This window comes from Neocloeon triangulifer, unplaced genomic scaffold (genome assembly GCF_031216515.1).
Source record: "Neocloeon triangulifer isolate White Clay Creek 2 clone unplaced genomic scaffold, ASM3121651v1 ptg000014l, whole genome shotgun sequence".
NCBI classification, from domain to species: Eukaryota; Metazoa; Arthropoda; class Insecta; order Ephemeroptera; family Baetidae; genus Neocloeon; species Neocloeon triangulifer.
The window spans coordinates 9,629,975-9,648,704 of NW_026775556.1; the positions used below are offsets into that span (position 1 = coordinate 9,629,975).

At 34.0% G+C, this 18,730-nt stretch overlaps 4 protein-coding genes across 4 annotated transcripts in view; 3 read left to right on the plus strand and 1 right to left on the minus strand.

The window, feature by feature from the left end:
- The first annotated feature begins 105 nt into the window (after positions 1-105).
- On the plus strand, positions 106-1,873 carry LOC132201391 (uncharacterized). Its single transcript, XM_059627543.1, has 4 exons — positions 106-494; positions 611-801; positions 854-1,187; positions 1,245-1,873. The coding sequence occupies exons 1-4, from the start codon at positions 466-468 to the stop codon at positions 1,567-1,569; spliced, it is 879 nt and encodes a 292-aa protein (XP_059483526.1). The 5' UTR covers positions 106-465; the 3' UTR covers positions 1,570-1,873.
- Positions 882-18,730, minus strand: part of LOC132201384 (gamma-aminobutyric acid type B receptor subunit 1) — a 32,159-nt gene continuing 14,310 nt past the window's right edge. The window contains exons 2-18 of the mRNA XM_059627523.1: positions 6,539-6,741; positions 6,143-6,295; positions 5,981-6,079; positions 5,796-5,930; positions 5,568-5,738; positions 5,292-5,508; positions 5,091-5,239; positions 4,901-5,033; positions 4,722-4,849; positions 4,527-4,668; positions 4,238-4,471; positions 4,026-4,183; positions 3,760-3,967; positions 3,623-3,696; positions 3,387-3,569; positions 3,191-3,328; positions 882-3,137 (exon numbers count right to left, since the gene is read on the minus strand). Coding sequence (XP_059483506.1) covers positions 2,826-3,137; positions 3,191-3,328; positions 3,387-3,569; positions 3,623-3,696; positions 3,760-3,967; positions 4,026-4,183; positions 4,238-4,471; positions 4,527-4,668; positions 4,722-4,849; positions 4,901-5,033; positions 5,091-5,239; positions 5,292-5,508; positions 5,568-5,738; positions 5,796-5,930; positions 5,981-6,079; positions 6,143-6,295; positions 6,539-6,553 — 2,649 coding nt within the window. The 5' untranslated portion in view covers positions 6,554-6,741 and the 3' untranslated portion in view covers positions 882-2,825. The remainder of the gene's footprint in view (positions 3,138-3,190; positions 3,329-3,386; positions 3,570-3,622; positions 3,697-3,759; positions 3,968-4,025; positions 4,184-4,237; positions 4,472-4,526; positions 4,669-4,721; positions 4,850-4,900; positions 5,034-5,090; positions 5,240-5,291; positions 5,509-5,567; positions 5,739-5,795; positions 5,931-5,980; positions 6,080-6,142; positions 6,296-6,538; positions 6,742-18,730) is intronic.
- Positions 8,265-11,642, plus strand: LOC132200551 (hydroxysteroid dehydrogenase-like protein 1). The gene is made up of 11 exons (XM_059626087.1): positions 8,265-8,452; positions 8,525-8,647; positions 8,711-8,818; positions 8,876-9,096; positions 9,163-9,390; positions 9,442-10,204; positions 10,355-10,477; positions 10,541-10,651; positions 10,750-10,970; positions 11,029-11,253; positions 11,316-11,642. Exons 1-6 carry the CDS (start codon positions 8,299-8,301, stop codon positions 9,529-9,531), a joined length of 924 nt encoding a protein of 307 aa, XP_059482070.1. The 5' UTR covers positions 8,265-8,298; the 3' UTR covers positions 9,532-10,204; positions 10,355-10,477; positions 10,541-10,651; positions 10,750-10,970; positions 11,029-11,253; positions 11,316-11,642.
- On the plus strand, positions 13,353-18,561 carry LOC132200595 (hydroxysteroid dehydrogenase-like protein 1). Its single transcript, XM_059626190.1, has 12 exons — positions 13,353-13,831; positions 14,089-14,211; positions 14,270-14,380; positions 14,448-14,668; positions 15,609-15,836; positions 15,941-16,472; positions 16,538-16,743; positions 16,802-16,924; positions 16,984-17,094; positions 17,185-17,405; positions 17,652-17,879; positions 18,013-18,561. The coding sequence occupies exons 7-12, from the start codon at positions 16,551-16,553 to the stop codon at positions 18,112-18,114; spliced, it is 978 nt and encodes a 325-aa protein (XP_059482173.1). The 5' UTR covers positions 13,353-13,831; positions 14,089-14,211; positions 14,270-14,380; positions 14,448-14,668; positions 15,609-15,836; positions 15,941-16,472; positions 16,538-16,550; the 3' UTR covers positions 18,115-18,561.

The following is an 18,730-nucleotide window of genomic DNA, read 5'->3' on the forward strand; positions in this document are numbered from 1 at the left end:
AACTTTGCCGACTTATTATGAAATTTAAACTTAACAGCCTTAATTCAATGCAACAAGAAAAGTAAATATTTTTGACGCAAACCATATCAATTGGGTTGGGCACTTTGATAAGAATAGTGTTGCAATTGCTGAAATCTATCTGCGGTTTTCCCATTAATGTGGATTAGCCAACAATATATAGGTCTATTAATATCTGTTTTAAAATAAAATTACGGGGGTAGAATGTGGATTAGTGTGAGATTATACTCGACAAAGGATATGAGAACAAGTGCTAATTTGTTTTTGACGTAAATCAAGCCAGTGTGTCGACAGCAACTTGCTCAGTCTGCGACATGTGAAGTGATATCAGCCCAGCCGATTCTCCTACACAAAATGTTAACCCGCACATACTTCAGCGCTTATCATCTCCTTAGCAAAAATCAAGCTTTAGAGTGCAGTTGAGTTGTGGCGAAGCACTTGCGAACAATGGACTTGAATGACTTGATTCCAAAATGGTTTGTCACAAATTATTTAAAAAAAAAAAAATTATTGAAATTACTTAAAAATATTTTTTGAAAACTGATTTAAAATTAAAAACTTGAGTAATTTTAACTTCATTGTATTTTTTTAGCGCCTCTGAAAATGGAGCAGAGCAGGATAAGGCAGTTAAAATTCCAAATGGTCACCCACCTTTAAGTAGTAAGCGAAGCGTTTACTTGAGGAGTCCACTTTCTCTGACAAATCTTGCAATGGATATTGTTTTGAAAAATAGAGATTTTTATGAAAATGAATACGAAAATTTCAAGGGGTTTGAATTATTAGGTGAGAAAATTTGTAACTAAATTACTGTCTTTTGTTTTAATTTTATTTGAAGCTCCGTTCGTTCTTCAAACGCTGATTGAGTACATTAACGCCAGAATAGATCGTTTCTTAACGGCAAAGTTTACCAAGATGCTCTTGAATGAAAATACTCACTTTGCATGCATTGCAAATGTTGACGAGAAGCACAGAGAGGAAGTCTATAAATATATGATCAGACATTGCGGTCCGCGCTTGAAAATAATAGAAAACCTCTGGCTGGACTCTAATTTAAAAGTGTCAGTGTGTGACCTTCTCAAGTTTAATAATTTAGTAAAACTTGAGCTACTACAACTAGAGTGCGACGACGAGATTCTAAAAACCATCAGCATCAGTTTTCCGGAGCTGAGGTACTATCATTAATTACTATATTACAAAGAAAGAAAACCAAGTTTGTACCAAACAAGGTCTCTGGCCGTGACGTTTAGAGAAGATGATGTTTCTGAGGAAGGATTAGCTTTTCTGCGAAATCTGGAAGTGCTTGAAAAACTAGCCTACCGGGTGGATGAAAATGATCACACGGATTACTTGCGAATGCTTCAGAGGCTTATGAAAGACTTTGAACTGAATTGGGAGATTAAAACATTTTATGTGAGTGGTATTAGAAGAAAAGTTTCTGTGGAAGAGGATAATAGAAGCAGTAGCTCGGACAAAAAACCAGTTGCTGGCCGAATCGGTTCGTACATTAAGAAAAAATTTGTGCGAGCATTTTCAAAGGAAGGCGGGATGTGAATAGAAAAGCCATTTAATTATCTGTGATCCAGATTTTAGATAATGCCATTTTAATCCCTCTAAAAGAGCAGTACAGTCAAATGAGTATTTATGATATGGCTCCACTACATAATCTTTCAATTTAATTCCTTAAAATTTGTGTACAATATTAATATTTTACTGCCAAACATCAAACACTTTGTGCTCATTTTTGTGTTGTGCATGAAATATCTCATTGCCTTACAGTTATTACATTTATTAAAGAGATTCTCAAAATTTAACTTGAATAAAGATTGTGAGTACAATAAACTATTTTCTTTTGATAATATTTTATCATAATGCAAGAGTATTTTAACATTTATCCACTTTTGCAAAGCAGTTAACAATTCTAAATTAGGAAACGTGCAATACATATTTTCCAGTAAACATTAATTAGAGGAACATTAAATTTAAACACCAACATGCAACACTACAAGATTTTAAAAAAAAGTTAAATGCAAATAATGACTATTATGCTGTTTCAGTTTTTTTATTAATTCAATATCAACAGTTACTTTTCAATTTCATTGAACATTGATTATATTTCCATCAATACCAATGAACGAAGCATTAACATTAAAATATAATAATTTAATATCAACTGAAATTAAATTTCCTTCTCATAACCAATGTTCTATGAAATAAGATATTAAAACACTATTCAAAAATAAAAAATTTCTCAAAAAGACTAGAATATAAAATATGGCTTGATAAAACGACTAGATACATTAAAAATTCATGCTATGAAAATGAGATGTCAAAAAACCCGAAATCCATAATCTCTCGTTCAAGCTGAGTTGAGGTTAGCTGAGTTTCGTGCCCCCATACCACGACCTAGCAGAAGTTAAACAAAGGTTGTGAGAAGGAGACAAACAACCATCCGTTTAAATATATGACAGTAATTTTTGTTCTGCATGTATTGTGCCTTTGGTTTCATTTCTAAATGAACTCTTTGTGCAAGTATAATTTAGCAACGCAAATTTATAATTTACATTTTTAAATATGTATATAGATTGCTACTTTTTAAGATTAAGGGTCAAATTTTTAAACTTGTGATTCAAGAAGTGTTTTATATTTTTATACACACCATAAAGGCGGCTACCAAAGTTTTATGAAAATATAGATAAAATATGACCTCATCATGTATAATAGTATTTTAGAGATAAAAATAATGCCAATGATTGTGTGATTACTGAGCAATGCGAAGTCCAGAATATTGTTCCCATGATAAGTAACTTTTATAGATATGATTCTGAAAATTCAAAGTCTGATTGGGAACTTCTTGTGTAGCCAGATATAGGGCCAATTGCAGAATCTGAATTTGCCGTTAAAGGATCAGGAAGTATCAAACCTGCTGGTTCCAGCTGCCCTGGAGCCGAGTTTCCATGGTGAATGCGTCCCAGGATTAAATTGTTCCTCACTCCTCCAGCACCAAGACCGATTGGCTCATTCATTCCTTCAGCAGCAGAGGGTGCCGTTCCGTCAGTGCCCAGCTTCATAGCATCACGCTCTTGTAGTTTTATTTTTAATATCCTTATCTTTTCCTCTTTCTGTAAAATTTTTACTATTACAAGCAATATTGAAAACAATTATATACACATACGGTAGCAATAAGTTTTTGTAGTTCGTCATTTTCAGCAAGCAAACTGTGGTAACGGTCTTCATCTTCCTTCGAAACTCCAGCATCTGTGTTGTACTTGGCCTCCACTTTGTCCCTAGGGTGCTCAATTATTTCAGCAATCTATCAAGGTAAAATTAATGTTTGGAAAAATTTATTTCAGATGAAATGTGGTGCATACCTTTGGCACAAAAACTAGAGCCATCGACAAAAAGCAGCAAAATATGATGGCAAGTGCTTCAAATGCAAAGCTCGCGTCCTGTTGTGATGCAATGACCATGATGACAGGGGCGGTGATCAAGCAGAGTACAACCACATTGTAAATCGCCATTCCAACGTACCGTGAATCATTGATTTGCTTTACCTAAACAAGATAATTGTTCAAAAGTGTAATATAATAAAAAAATCAAATAATACTTTAATGCTCCTTGTTTCGTAGGCGAGGAAGAGTCCGAAAATGAGAATTAGTCCTTTGTATCCGCAGAGTATTCCTGATAATATGAAAAAAAAAAATTTGATAAAAAAAAGCTAGGTTGAATTTAATTGGTAATTACCAAGCCAAACAGCATTGTGCTGACTCTCGCAGTGTTCCAGTTCTGGTCTTATCTTGATATCGTCGTCAGTGGATGGAGGATCTTCCAGAGGGAAAACCTCAATGCTCCGTTGCAGGGGATCAATAATTTGCCAGCAGAGCATCAGTATGATATCTACGACAAATAAACCTCCAACCATCCAGTATAATTTCCAAGGTTCAACTTTTTTCTAAAAATAGGAGATAAATATTTTATAATATGTTATGGAAAGACATTTAGAATCAAACCATTCCATTTTGCTTTGACTTTGTGGTCAGTCGGTGGACCCTCCAGACTTTAGAAAACATTGCTCCGTATCCTAAGGTAAAGCCAAGTGTCAGCATCCATGCACGCGCCTGACACACAGCAGGGTAACCCTCAGCCTCTACAAATCTACCATCCAAACCTATAATATTTTTTTTTACAAATTTTGGAAAATTAACAATCAAAAACAGCTTACCAAGCAGAAAAACTGAGCCCAGGCAGAGGCAAACGCCTACAAGCATGATGGTATTGCAAACTGGATGTGATGTTTCGATAACACGACGATGGCGGTGCATGATATTGAACACAATCAGAGCAATAGCCCACAAAATTCCAACCACTGATACGGTCCCCATTGAAATGAAAAGACCAAGCGAGACAGTTCTTAAGACAGTTCTGACAATTGTCCGATCTTGAGGTATTTTTCCGCCTAGATAAGAGTTGGGATATTATAAAAATCTTTAGCAAAAATAATATAAACATACTAATCCATTTCTCCTTATTGTTCCACGTTAGATTATCACTTTGTGTGTCATAATAGCCTAACAAAACGTACTTCCCATCAGTCATTTGCTCGATCTGGGTTAGAGCAATACGGTCACCCTGAGAGCTGAAAGCCACATGACCCTAAAATGATTTCTGTTCTAACAAAAGTCTATAATTATAAAATTAATTAATACAGAAACTCCAAGAAACTGAGTGCTGTTAATAGCTGAATAAATGTCATCAGCAGTCTCCTTGTCCGTGTAAGTAAAATTCTTTAAGCTTTTGCCCACACGATCCAACTTTTCCATAGTTTTGTTGAATGCTGGAATTTCATTATATCAATAGTAAAAGTTTTTACAGGAAAATAATTCACCTAAAGCAACAGCCCAAACGGCATCATATGCCAAGGGAGCCTCTTGGTAGCCTTCTGGATAACGCATATTGTCGATATCATAATTTTCTTTTTTCAAAGCCTCATTCAGTCGCTCACGAAAATCGGCAGAGGTCTATTGGAGAAATTAATTATTTTAATGAGAAATTCAAACATATATTTGAATGAATACCATTCCAGACAGTGTTCTTTGATTGTTTTGATTCCACATTAAAGCCTCAGTTGTCAAGTGACCCTCGGCTGCAATTCTCATCTGCTCTTTTGTGCAATTTATTTTTTCTTTCTCCAGATTTTGCTCAAACCAATCATCCTCATACCAACCTGGGTAATTTACTTACAAATTAAGTTTCAAAATCCAATTTGTTAAAATTACCTATGAAGAACCAGACATATGACTTTCCATACAACTTGTGCTTGTACACTTCGCAGAGGACCCTTCTCGCAGCAACAACATAAAACAGTCCAACTATCACTCGAGCATCTTGACGCCTTAAATTTCGGACGGCGTCAGTAGGATCAGAAAGAAAACTTTGGCGGGTGACAATCTCTATTCCAGCCTCTTTGCATCTTGCTTCCAAGTCTTCAACAGTCTGTAAGCCAAATTTCGTGAAAATTCTTTAAACAATTTTTTATTCAAATTAAAACTTACTGAAATAAAAACTTCCTCAGCTTGTTGGAGAATTGCAACTCTGGACCAGCCAAATTTCTCCATCAACTTAATCCTAGTAGGGTTGTGCACCGTAGCTGAAGGGTGGGTGCGGAAAAGAGTAGGGAACCTGTTACGGTCCGACAGTGCAGGAGAGCTCGCACCATAACAGAGCTATAAAAGAGCAAAATGTATAAAAAAATTTAATTAATAAAAAATTGAAAATCGCACCACAACAAGATTCCACATTTTTGCAGCCTCTGCCACAGTTGTGCAAACTGTACTGCATCCAGCCAGCAACATAAGTTTTTGAGGTTTGTTGTACAAAAGGTTGTACATGACAGAAGCTCCCAATCCAGGTTCACACTAAAATCATTGTAATTAATTTTCATTTTAATTATATTTTATATTTTTACCTCGCTGTCATTCCAGTGCAATTTTAAATTCAACCCTGGTAATAAATCAGTCCTGTTGTTCACATCTTCAAGCGCCAATCTAGCAGCCGGCTGACAGGCCTGATAATTTTCAAAATTCCGTAATTATTACTCGTGTTCTTAACAAATGAGTTTTCTAATTACCTGTCCACCTTGCCAGCCTCCTTTGCCACCAATTGGGAAAATGCCAGCGATGTGCAACACGTTGTCATCTTTGGGTGAGAGTGCATTTGACACATGGGGTGGCCCGAAAACGGCCACGGCCAGTCCAACAGCGACGGCCAAAGACAAAAACAACTGAAACAAGGATATTTTCTCTCAGATTATAGAAATAATAAAATTTTTTAAATCGTGGAAAAAATCATTTTACTATTATCTGTGCATCCCGAACGGAGGGTAAATGAAAATGGTACCCAAAGGGGTGCGCAGCTCGAGCGCCGAGCCCTGGAGAACAGTTCAGAGAAAAATATTTCCGCATTCAGAGCTCGAATGGCTTAAAATTATCGCTGAAATTGTGAAATTAGTTGTCAAATTGCTTACCAAGTTGACTTTCATGCTGTTAGGCGGTGGGATTTGAGAAATTCCATCTCAAAATAGAGTATTGATTATGCAATTTCCAGGCCGCCTCCCATTTTTCATCAATCAAATATAAATCCGTGCGCGTGCGCCGCTGTTGCTTTTGCTTCCCCGAGGGTAGGCGCTGCTGGAACTGTTCGCCCTCAAGACGCGGCAACGGCACGCGCCTGGAAATACATTGAATACATGGATGAGAAAAAATATTATGGCAAAAAGGATTTTATTAATATTTATTCGATTTATTCTTCTTAATCGATATAAAAATTAGAAATTTTAAAAAGAGAAGAAAGGGTTTATGACTAAAAGATGTCTGCTAAAACGCTTGGTATCCGATATCAAAAAGAGAATCAGCCGCCGCGGTAAACCCACAAAATTATACAATTTTAATTTTTTTATCTACTTGAGCGAAAGGAAAATGCAAATTAGTAGGGGGTTGGAAGTTGCAATGTATTTTCCGCATAATTGGTTGCGCTCTTGTGATTTTGAAAATATTTTAATAATCCGTGTTGAAAATATGTAAAATATTTTAAACCGTTAGCATCAGGTTGGCATTGTATAATTATATATCTCGTATATTATAAAACTTTAAATTGTAAATAATTGAATCGAAAGATTCTATAATAAAAATAACTATTTATAACGCTAGAGCAAAATTCATTTTTTTTTTGCTTTATAAAAGATTATCTTAATTCAATATGATAAAATTGTCAGTTCACATTTTTGTTGTAGTTACTGGGAACTGAACCTTTATTCATTTGTATCTGATTAGAAAAAATACAGGATTTGCCTAGCATTGATGTGCGGATAAATTTGAGATGGCTTCTTCGCAGCTAGGAGAGGAGAGAAATTTATTATAATGCTTCTGTGTAAAAAAATAATGTGAAGGTCGCCTCTTACCTTTTCAGGATAGGCATATTTTACAATATTTGCCAGTGGCTCATATTTTGAAAAAAAAAATGCATTATCATTGAGGAGCTTTTATGGCTGAGGATAGCATTGTATTATCATATTTGTACAAATAGAATGAAAAATCCTCACTGAAAAGTGAAAAAAAATCTTTTTGCATGGTCACAGTTTTTCCGACTGATATGTACAAGCGAGCAGGAATCTGCAGTTACAACCGCAATTGTTGGTGTGAATTTATTTATTTATGTATATTTGTGTTTAGCATTCGAGCGATAATAAAGTCTAAAATCATTGTTCTAGTCCAAATTTAATTCGCTGGATTAAATTTGTAGTTTAATTAGTATTATATTATTGCAATAATAATAATAATAACAATACATCAGTTCAAATTTTCATTAGCCATCAATAAAGATAACCCAAAAGATCCACACGCCACAACAGAGTAAATTTGGATCGTTGCTAAAATTCATGATTGAATGAAAATTCTCTTGCACCAAATAATAGAGCTCGAGCAACAATTAATTAAATTCAGTTTCATTGTTTGTGACGCGCGGGCCTTGGGAAGTATCTATTGCAAATCTTTAACATTAATTTCTTAAATCAAATTTTGAATAACGAATGTCTAAAAAAAAAATTCAAAAATCATTAAAACATACATGACTAGATGAAAATGATTGTTGGATAGATAAAGCAAATGTCTTATCATCCTAGAAGTAAGAAAAAAAAATACTTTTCACGGCCGCAGGTTTGTAAGGTGCTAGGAGGAGGATAGACTGACAAATTATTGTCACATACTTTATTTATAATTATTAGGCATCATGGGACTGGCAGAGTTAGACCTACGCGATGTTGTGGTTATTTTGGTTGCTTTGCCGCTGATTTATCGCTTGGTGGTACCAATTTATGTGCACTTCATCTGGGTGATTTTGTGGAAGAAAAAGGACTTAGTCAAGGTCTATGGAAAATGGGCAGGTAAAAATACTGATTTCTTTAAGCACATGAAATGAAAAAAAAAATAATATTCTTTTTTCTTTTCAAATTAAGTTGTCACTGGCGGTTCAAGAGGCATTGGCAAAGGTTACTCTATAGAATTAGCAAAACGCGGCATGAACATTGTTTTGATCAGCCATGGGCTAGAAAATTTGAGGAAAGCTGCAAAGGAAATTGGTATGAAAGTTTAACTTTTTGGTCTGAAGTGTTATAAAGGAAATAATTAATTAAAAACAGAAGCTGAAACTGGCGTCGAGACGAAAATAATCTGCGCCGATTTTAGTCGCACTGAAAAGGAGTATAAAAAAATATTCTCAGTCATTGACGACCTAGATATTGGCATTCTTGGTAATTATTTAATTTTTTATATCGAAAAATATTTAGTCCTTCTTTTTTCATTTGTAGTCAATAATGTTGGAACAGCTGAAGGATTCCCGAATTATTTTGAGGAGATGCCTCGAGATAAAATGTGGGCTATAATGATGATAAACATGTGCGCAGCAGCGTCAATGACGCATTTTGTTTTGCACAAAATGATAAGGAAACGCAGGGGAATGATTGTTAACATGGTGTCTCTTACTACTTTAGGGGCAACTCCTTTTGCTTCCATATACGGAGCATCAAAAGTATGATTAATTTCCACTTTCCATATATGCAGGAAATAAATATATAAGAAAATCTTCAATTTTGAGGCTTTCATGAGGAGTTTCACTGAGGCTTTGATTTTTGAGTGCAAAGGGACCGGCGTGGAATTCCAGATTGTGTGCCCGGGATTTGTGGACACGGATATTGTTGAGAGCAATGCAAGATCTTACCTGCCATCAGTTTTCTTTCCTAAACCAGAAAATTTTGCTAAGAGTGCGACTGCAACTATTGGGAAGGTCGTCACAACGACTGGATGCTTTGCTCATGATTTGCAGGTAAGGGATATTTATAATTGAATAACAAAAATTAATAATTTTCACTGGTAGTTTACAACAGGAGAATACTTGCCAAGAAGTTGGAGGGCTTGGATTTGTTCAAAGTTTATCAATGTAAAAGATCGCAAATGCAAAAAATAGAAAAATTACGCTCCACTCTCAATGGCACCTTAAAAAAATATTATCTCTTGCGATAAAACTTTGTTCATTGTTACAAAAATATTATAATTAACATAATTTTGTTCTAATTAGTGAAAAAAATGTTGAAGAGTACGAGATTGGTATAAATTGCATTATTATGGTATTAATTTTGATTGAACATTTTTTAATTTAAATGAATTAAGAAAGAAATTGTATTTAATTAGACTATTATTATATGAAGTATTTTTAGGCACGGATCTTTTAAAGCAATAAAATTGCACAGTTTACATTTCTTCATCCTTTTAAAACTATCTCCACACTTCACAGAATGAACTTGCCTGTTTTCACGCTTTTACGCACCACAATTGCAATGGTCTTGTGGCTTTGAATAAAACATTATGAGAACATCTTGCATCTGTAGGCAACCATTTCATTTTCAAGTCAGTTCAAGTGAATTGTAATGGGTAAGTGCTGTAGTCTGGGGCGTTAGTCACTCTTCACTGTTTGTCGGAGATGGATCTCTGGGACGTTTATTCCTTAATGGCCCTCGTTTTGGTGACCAGAGCTTTGCTGCATTTTATGTTCACCTGGGCGAAAATTCTCTATTTGCATTTTCTCTCCAACATCCTCTTTAGCCAAAGAGACTTAGTAAAAGACTATGGACTCTGGGCAGGTAAAAATTTAATTTATCTTTTTTTCCTCAACAATTATTTTAAAATTAACCAATAAAAGTGAGGAAATATCTTTAAATATAATTATTCTGTTTTTTTCTGCTTTTTAATTTTTATTGAAGGCAAAAACAATTCAAATGTATGATTTGCAGTGGTCACTGGCAGCTCTAGTGGAATTGGAAAGCATTATGCAAAAGAGCTTGCAGGGAGAGGCATAAATATCGTTTTAATTAGCAACGAGGAAGAAAATCTAAATATCACCGCTAAAGAAATCGGTATATTTTTTTTGAAAATAAAATCAAAGTTTCTAATAAAAACAAAAAATATAAAAATTTTAGAGAATGAGAGCAACGTAGAGACAAAATTAATATTCGTCGATTTCAGCCTGGGAGATGAGGAACACCAAAAAATTTTCAAAGTCATAGAAGAACTGGACATAGGCATTCTAGGTAAAAACGTTTTCTGTTCTGCATATTTTATTAAAAAAATCCAAGAGAGTACATCAGCATAGTAAGAAGTACTTAACTTAATTAGCTAATTTTTCTAGTAAATAACGTGGGAACAGCTGCAGGACTTCCTAACTTGTTTGAAAACATGACTCGTCATCAAATGTGGAGTCTTTTGATGATCAATGTGGGCGCAGCCACCTCCATGACTCACTTTGTTTTGTCCAAAATGAAATCAAAGGGAAAAGGACTCATTGTTAATGTAGCTTCATCTTCCGCAATGGCACCCACACCCTTTGCAAATATTTATGGAGCCAGCAAGGTTTAAATAAAATTTATTTAATTATAAAAAAAAATTAATTTTCATAAATTTTTACAAGGCTTTTGTGAAACATTTCTCTGATGCCCTTAAATTCGAATGCAAAGAAACGGGCGTTGAGGTTCAGACGATTTGCCCTTTCTTTGTGGACACAAAAATCATCGAAAGCAGAGCAGGACTCTATCCAGCATTTTTCTTTCCAACGCCAGAGGATTTTTCAAAAAATGCTGTTTTGACTTTAGGAAAAGTAGGAAGTACCGCAGGTTGCATGGCCCATGATATCCAGGTAAGCGTTGAAGTAAAAGTTAAAAAAGAATATACTATCTTATTTAATATTTTCCATGTTAGACGGCCTGCGCGGAGCTTTTACCTCGCCGCGTTCTTGTTTGGCTAAGTGCAAAAAGTTTTGAAGTAAAGGACTTTAAAAGCCAAGAGAAAAAACAAGAGTGATGTAAGCGCTGGTTGCGCAGATATAATATTAATCCGTTAAAAATGAGAACTCAAAAATTGCTTACAAAATCAATGAAACCTTGAAAATGAAATTTTTTAATTGGAATTCAATGATATAAATTTAAAATAATTTCATTTATTGTGCTTGTAGCTTCTATTGAGAGCCTTATTATTTCATACAAATAAGAGCGATTTGTTGTACATATTTAAAATTTAATATTAATAAATGCCAGTATATGAAAAATGATTTTTTTTTATAATTATTTTGATAGAATACAACAATACAAGGAAAATTATCTTTACTTACGGAACACTCAAAACTTCACTATAAGCATCAACCCTATCATAATAATATTTTTCGTAATATTATTTGAAGGGAATAAATAGCAATGTGGAAGAAGCACTAAAATAGGTACCACACTTGCGAGTTCAAAATTTTTTATTTTACTCTCCTTACTCTATTAAAAAGCGTATACAAATTAATTTTGCAATTCTAACGCTGATTTTAATCTGGCCAAGAAAAACTACTCAATGACAATATTGACTTAAATTTAAATTTCCACACTGGAGTATTATGCAAACTTGTCATTATTGCAATTTGATTTATTTCTTATAATCATTGCTCTGTCATACATTTTTTGAAGTCTATATTGTAGTGTCTTAATTGGTATGTCCATTCGCCTTGAGACATGTATGGCCTGAAAAGTGGATCATGAAGAGAATTGACGTCAATGCTGCTTTTTCGATGCCCCCCATTTCATTTAACCCGAAACATTTCTGTCTGCAGCAATTGCCCTCTTCTGGACCTTATATTCATGCGGCATAGTGTTTTTTTATAATTAAACGTAAGGGCTTGCAAAGAAAACCTGCGAAGAAATTTACAAAAAAAAAAAGATCTTTTTATTCAGTTTATTCTTTTAAAATTCTTGCACAGCTGCAGAAGTATTGCGATTTCTTTGCAAAATATGCCCAGCTTTTTTAAGAGATAAATAAAAACAGCATGAAATAAATATTCTAGTAACCTACATCAATAATTATATGTCTCGCCTCCACTTCAAATCATGCAAACTGCACCTTCATTTCCATACAAAATGTAGCCCAATCATGCTAATTTATTAATATCATGCTGTATAACATTAATTTACAATATAAAAATTTATATAACAAAGGAACGTATTTATACGATAAGAAAATTAATATTATTATTTCAAAGTAAAATTGCAGTTGATATCATTGATTTATTTTTTTATTTAAATTCTTTAATTCTTTAGTTCTTTAACTAAAAGCATTCCCATTTACTTCAATTTGGAACACCTTTAAAATTATAATTGTTGTTTACTTGTGCAATTGGGATTTAGAGAGTAAAAAACTCTTTTCCCTAGGTTATGCTCCAGAATAGAAGATTTTGCTAGTAACCATAATAATTAATTATTTTCACGGTTTTAACAGTAGGCCTCTTGTTGAAGAGCCAAACTTAATCAGACAACTAAAATTTAATAAGTCTTTAATTAATCGTAAATCACGAATTATTCTAATTAATACTTGACATTATATCGTCTCAATTAATATCAGACCTCCTGCCGCTGCGCTCTTGCTTTTGAATTGTACAGAGTTAGTAAGCTTGAGACTTAAAAATCATAGTAAAATTAACCAAAATTAAAAAAAAAAAAAAAAAAAAAAAAATGGGTAGTGCCTTCCGCACCACTAATAAAGGGTACAGGCTGACAAGACTGTGTCTTGGCCTGACCCTAAAAAAAAAATAAAAAAAAAAAATAAAAAAAAAATAAAAAAAAAAAATAAATAAATAAATAAATAAAAATAAACTATCCGAACATTTTAATCCACAACCACAATGTACTATATGGTCTAATAACGATTTCTTGCAGAGTGGCGCGAGGCATAAAATCAAAACATACAATTATTATCTCCAATGATCCAAAAAATAAAATATAAAAAAATTTGCGCCTAATTCAAGCATCGAGTTTAGCCATTGCAGCTAAATCTCTCCCAGAAATGGTTTTTGTATAAAATCAAAGCTTATAGACTAAAAAATATATTGTGGAAATTGATATAATAATTATTCTGATATAGGCTGCCCTTTCACTGACAGATCGTGTGCACTTACGTGGCATCCCTTTAGTATCTTTCATAAAATTTAGGAGGGGATTCATCAGACACAACTGTCTGGTTCCACCATCGCCAGGGAAATAAACCCAATTTTACGGCAGTGACCCAAAAGAAACCGACCAAAATGGATCCACTCTGGCTCTTTTACAACATTTTTGCTGTGCTGTGCATTTTGATTGTAGTGCTTCCATTTGTTTCAAGGATTGCTTCCTTCATTTACGTTTTTATCTTGGCTAAGTTATGCTGCCAGAAGAAGGACTTTTCACAAAAATATGGAAAATGGGCAGGTAAGGCCCTTCATTTAGTACAAAGACTCTAAAGACTACTTCCAAGACGACGGGAAATTTTATAGGAAATACCACTTTATATACATTTGAATTTCCGATTAATCAAATTATTAAATTTGTCTTCAATTTAAAAGTAGTTCACGATTTGATCTTAAATAAAATGGAAAGAACTTGAGGGAAACGTTGTGTTTACTGTGAGAGAAAATTCTCGTGTATTAAAAATGAATATTTACATTAATATTAATTTTATATTTAAGTTGTCACTGGTGGATCCGATGGAATTGGCAAATGCTACGCTATAGAATTAGCCAAAAGAAAGCTAAATGTTGTTTTAATTAGTAATGTCAAAGATGCATTGAAAAGCGTTTCAACTGAAATAGGTAATGAATTTATAAATATTGACATAAATCATTTTAATAAACAACAATAAATTCGCAGAAAGTAGCTTTGGAGTTCAAACGCGAATTATCCTAGCTGATTTTAGTCTGGGTGAAGATGAATACCAAAGGATATTTGTGGAACTAAAAGATTTGGACATTGGAGTGCTAGGTAAGCAACCAGATCATTTATTGTAATTTACTTATTCTACCATCGGCCTTCCATCAATTTTGCTCAGTCAATAACGTTGGTGTCCGATTTGGTGTGCCCAATCGTCTTGAGGACATGACCCGCCACGAAATGTGGACCATGATGAAAATCAACGTCAGTGCAGCTATTTCAATGTCCCATTTCGTATTACCCTTGATGAGGAAAAACGAAAGGGGGCTTATCATAAATATTGCGTCTGCATCAGCCCTCTTTCCTGGACCTTACGCTATTCTATATGCATCAAGCAAAGTAAGATTTTTTTTAAATTATCATAGAGCTGCTAAGAGGTATATTTTATCAATTAAGTATGAATAAAGTAATCAAATTTCGGCGGTTTTTTAAGTTTTTTATTCTTTTGATTACGTTCACTTTTAATGCAAGCGTCGGCGTTGATCTGTGTGTGACACCTGCCTTTCAAGAAAAGTTGAAAAAATCTAGCTTATAAATTTAAAACCGGTTTAACTGTGTCAGCACGAAGGTGGCTCTTGCAAGTATTTCGCCATAGAGCCGCTCAAATTAACATTTTTTTTAGCCTAGAATCTAGAGTCATAAAACTATTAAACCAAATGCAGAGTAGCTATGGGCTAAATCCATACATTCGTGTTAAGACAAATTTGCAACTTTCTATTAAAAATTTGACCCATGCAAGCGTAAAAATTTTTAAGTTTGTCTAACAAGTACAAAAATAATTATTTATTGTTGTTCGTATTTAACTTTATTTTAAATGCATCAGATACTTGGAAATTCTTTAAATGTTGAAAAGATGAGAGAGATCGAGGAAGCAAAATCACGATGAATCTTATTATTGCTAACTTCTACACCAATAAGAAACGACGTTGTTTGAGAATGGATTAAAATAACAAACTGTTAACTGCTGGTAACTAACTTAAAAAAAATTGTTTTTTACTTTATTAATTTTAAACAATGTTTAATAATCGTTAAAAATAAGTAATAATTTTTATAAAAAGAAAGTGTCATTTTGGCTTCTAAAATTTAATCCAACAGAAGTACTTCTAACATTATGGTTAACATTTTCCTAATAAAATTAATTAATTATTAGTTTAAAAAATAAAGCAAAATTAAATAGTAAATAAGTGACTTAGTGAAATAAGATAATAATACAAAAAAAATCTTTTGCCCATTTGAATATTAGGCACTAGAAATAAAATTGATTATTTTTTCACGAAAGGCATTCATCAAAAGCTTCTCTGAAGCTTTGCGTTACGAGTGCAGAAAGTCTGGAGTAGAGGTGCAGACAGTTTGCCCCAGTTTCGTCGATACGCAAATGTGCAAAGGGAACAACGCTTGGAAGCTAATTTCGCTGCTTTATCCATCACCTGAAAACTTCGTCCGCAGCGCAGTCTCGACGATTGGCTTCACGAGCTTGACTACCGGCTATTGGCCCCACCAGTTGCAGGTATGCAAATTTTTCGCGTATAAAAAAAAGCTATTACGCTCTAATTCATGAGATTTGGTAAACGAAAACAATTTTTTCTGCAAAAATTTATAATTTGATTTTAGTTCATTGCCATGGAGAGAATTTTCCCAAAGTGGTTTGGAATGAGAATGATGATGTTTTACATGAATACGAATCGACGAAAGGCACGCAGCCATCCTCAGCAGTGTTCTATGAACGTTTAGAATCAAATTTTTTTCACATCTTTTGGCCATTTTGATCTTGTTTTTTTTCGCTTGCTTCTGATATGTTAATTAACAAGATCTAATTGCAAATTATCTTTATTTTTAACTAATTTTTTGCAGCATGTTTTATTTGTTAACATAATATTGTAATATATTTGCAAAATTCTCGTGTTTCTATTTCAATTTGTGAGCAGTGTATCTTTAGAAGCAAATACATGCCTCTGTTTTAGATTAATAAATACTTTTATTAGCAACTAACTTTAATGATTAAAAACGTTGTTTGAAAGTTGATTGATTATACGGTGTCTGAACTTGGGCGGGAGATTTTTCTAGCTCTGGCAGACAAACAGCGGCGAAGGTCAAAAAAAGGCATAAAATATTCCACGCGGTCTGCCTTGACGTTTGCAGTCAGGTTTGCACACAGCAATACTTTGGTAGGGGATAATTTGCCGATTAACTTTTTTGTAAACAAAACAGAAAATGCAATATCATGTCAGTCGGTTTTTGGTACCAGAGCAGAATGGAGCTAATTTGGATCCTTTACAACATCATTGCCCTGATCTGCATTTTGATCGTTGCGATCCCACTCATCATCAGAGGAGTGCTATTCTTGCACGTTTTTCTCATCTCGAGGATATTTTACAAGAAAAAGGATTTTACGAAATGCTTCGGCGAATGGGCAGGTAAATGCAACAGCATCAGTTATTTAATTTGAAATTAAATAATTTGTTTTGAATTAAGTTGTGACAGGTGGATCAGACGGAATAGGAAAAAATTTTGCAATTGAATTGGCAAAGAGGAAGGTGAATGTGGTTTTAATCAGCAATGTGCAAGAAGATTTGAAAAAAGTTGCAAACGAAATTGGTAAAGTAATTCTAGTTATTAAAATCAAATTATGCTTAATTTTTTTTTTTTTTTATTAGAATGTAATTTTGGCGTGAAAACGAGAACAATTGTGGCTGATTTCAGTCTTGGCGAAGAAGAGTATCAACGAATTGAATCAGAAATTAAAGATTTGAGCATTGGAATATTAGGTAAAGCAATATTATTTTAATCATAAGTATTTTAGATCAACAATCAAAAAATAGAATTTCATTTAAAAAAATTTATTTGATTTATTTCAGTAAACAATGTGGGCATTGGTTTGGGTTTGCCAAATAAGTTTGAAGACATGACCCGCCAGGAAATGTGGAATATGCTGCGTATTAATGTGTGTGCTGCGGTTTCAATGGCTCATTTTTTGCTGCCTTCAATGAAGACAAATGGAAAGGGACTGATCGTCAATATCGCATCCGCGTCGGCACTTTTGCCTGCACCTTATGTAAACCTATATGGGGCTAGTAAGGTACAAAAAGATAAAATATTTAAGTATGAGGAATTTTTAAACATAAAAAAAGCTTCTAATTTACAAATTTTTTTAACACTTATTATTTGGTTCCTGGTTGTAAAATCTGCCTTGAGGGAGCCATTAAGTTAATAACATGCACACATGGGAAAAGGCTGCGCTGGCTGAGGATTAATTTCCCTCCCGACCTTCAAATTAATAACCTAACGTATCTTGTGATTTTGTTTGTTATTTTGATGTTTGCAGGCATTTATTAAAAGCTTTTCGGAGGCGCTGCGATATGAGTGCAGGAAAACTGGAGTCAAAGTGCAGACGCTTTGCCCGTGTTTTGTAAACACCAGGATTTGCAGCGAAAGCAATGCAAGAAAGCAGCTCAAGCTTCTCTTTCCAACACCCGAGAAGTTTGTCAAAAGCGCCGTGGCCACAATCGGCGTCGCGAGCACAACCACTGGCTATTGGCCACACGAGATTCAAGTAATTTACAAATTAAGTGTTACTCAATTATAGAATAATTGTACTTAATTGCAATGCCGGTTGCAAAGTATATCATAATTAAGAGAAAGATACAAATTAGCCTTGAGATAATTAAATTAATAATTTGTTTCAGTATATTGGCGTGGAAATGGTTTTACCTAAATGGATTGGAATGAAACTAATGATGCTTCTGATGAATACAAATTTGAGGAAGGTTCGCAAAGAAAGTGCCTAATACAATGAAGGGCAGCTAAATAGTTGATCAAATTTAAAAACATTACTAAATGAAAATAAAATAATTATTAAATGTGCTCAAGCAAATCACCATATTTACATAAGGCATCAAACATTGTAAGCAATAAAAAAGATACGAAATCCTCTCAGAAAAAGGCTGTTGAAGTTGTGTGAATAAATTTTAAGAATTTTTTACAATCAAATTCCAAATTCAAGCTTGTACATTGACCTCTCTATTGTATGGTCACCAAAGGCGGCAGATGGCCAAAATTGACTAATACGTGAGGTTCATGGCGATTTGTAGGTCAATGTCTTGAGGACGCATTATGTATACATGTGAGAATCTTCATCGAGTGGGGAACTCTCGCTGAAGAGAAACCACCAGCCTAATCTCCCAGCAGTCGTGGCACCAACACGGTGCAACTTGGGTTCATTTTTAAATTGTGACGATGGAATTCTTACTATGGTTAGGGTTCCAAATTCAGGCATTTTTTGTTCTGTTGATCCTGTATATTTTGGTTCTCGTCCTCATAATCACTGTGAGGTACTATATTTGTTTTTACGTCAAACGGGAGAAAGATCTGCGTGCGCGATATGGAGAGTGGGCAGGTACGTTT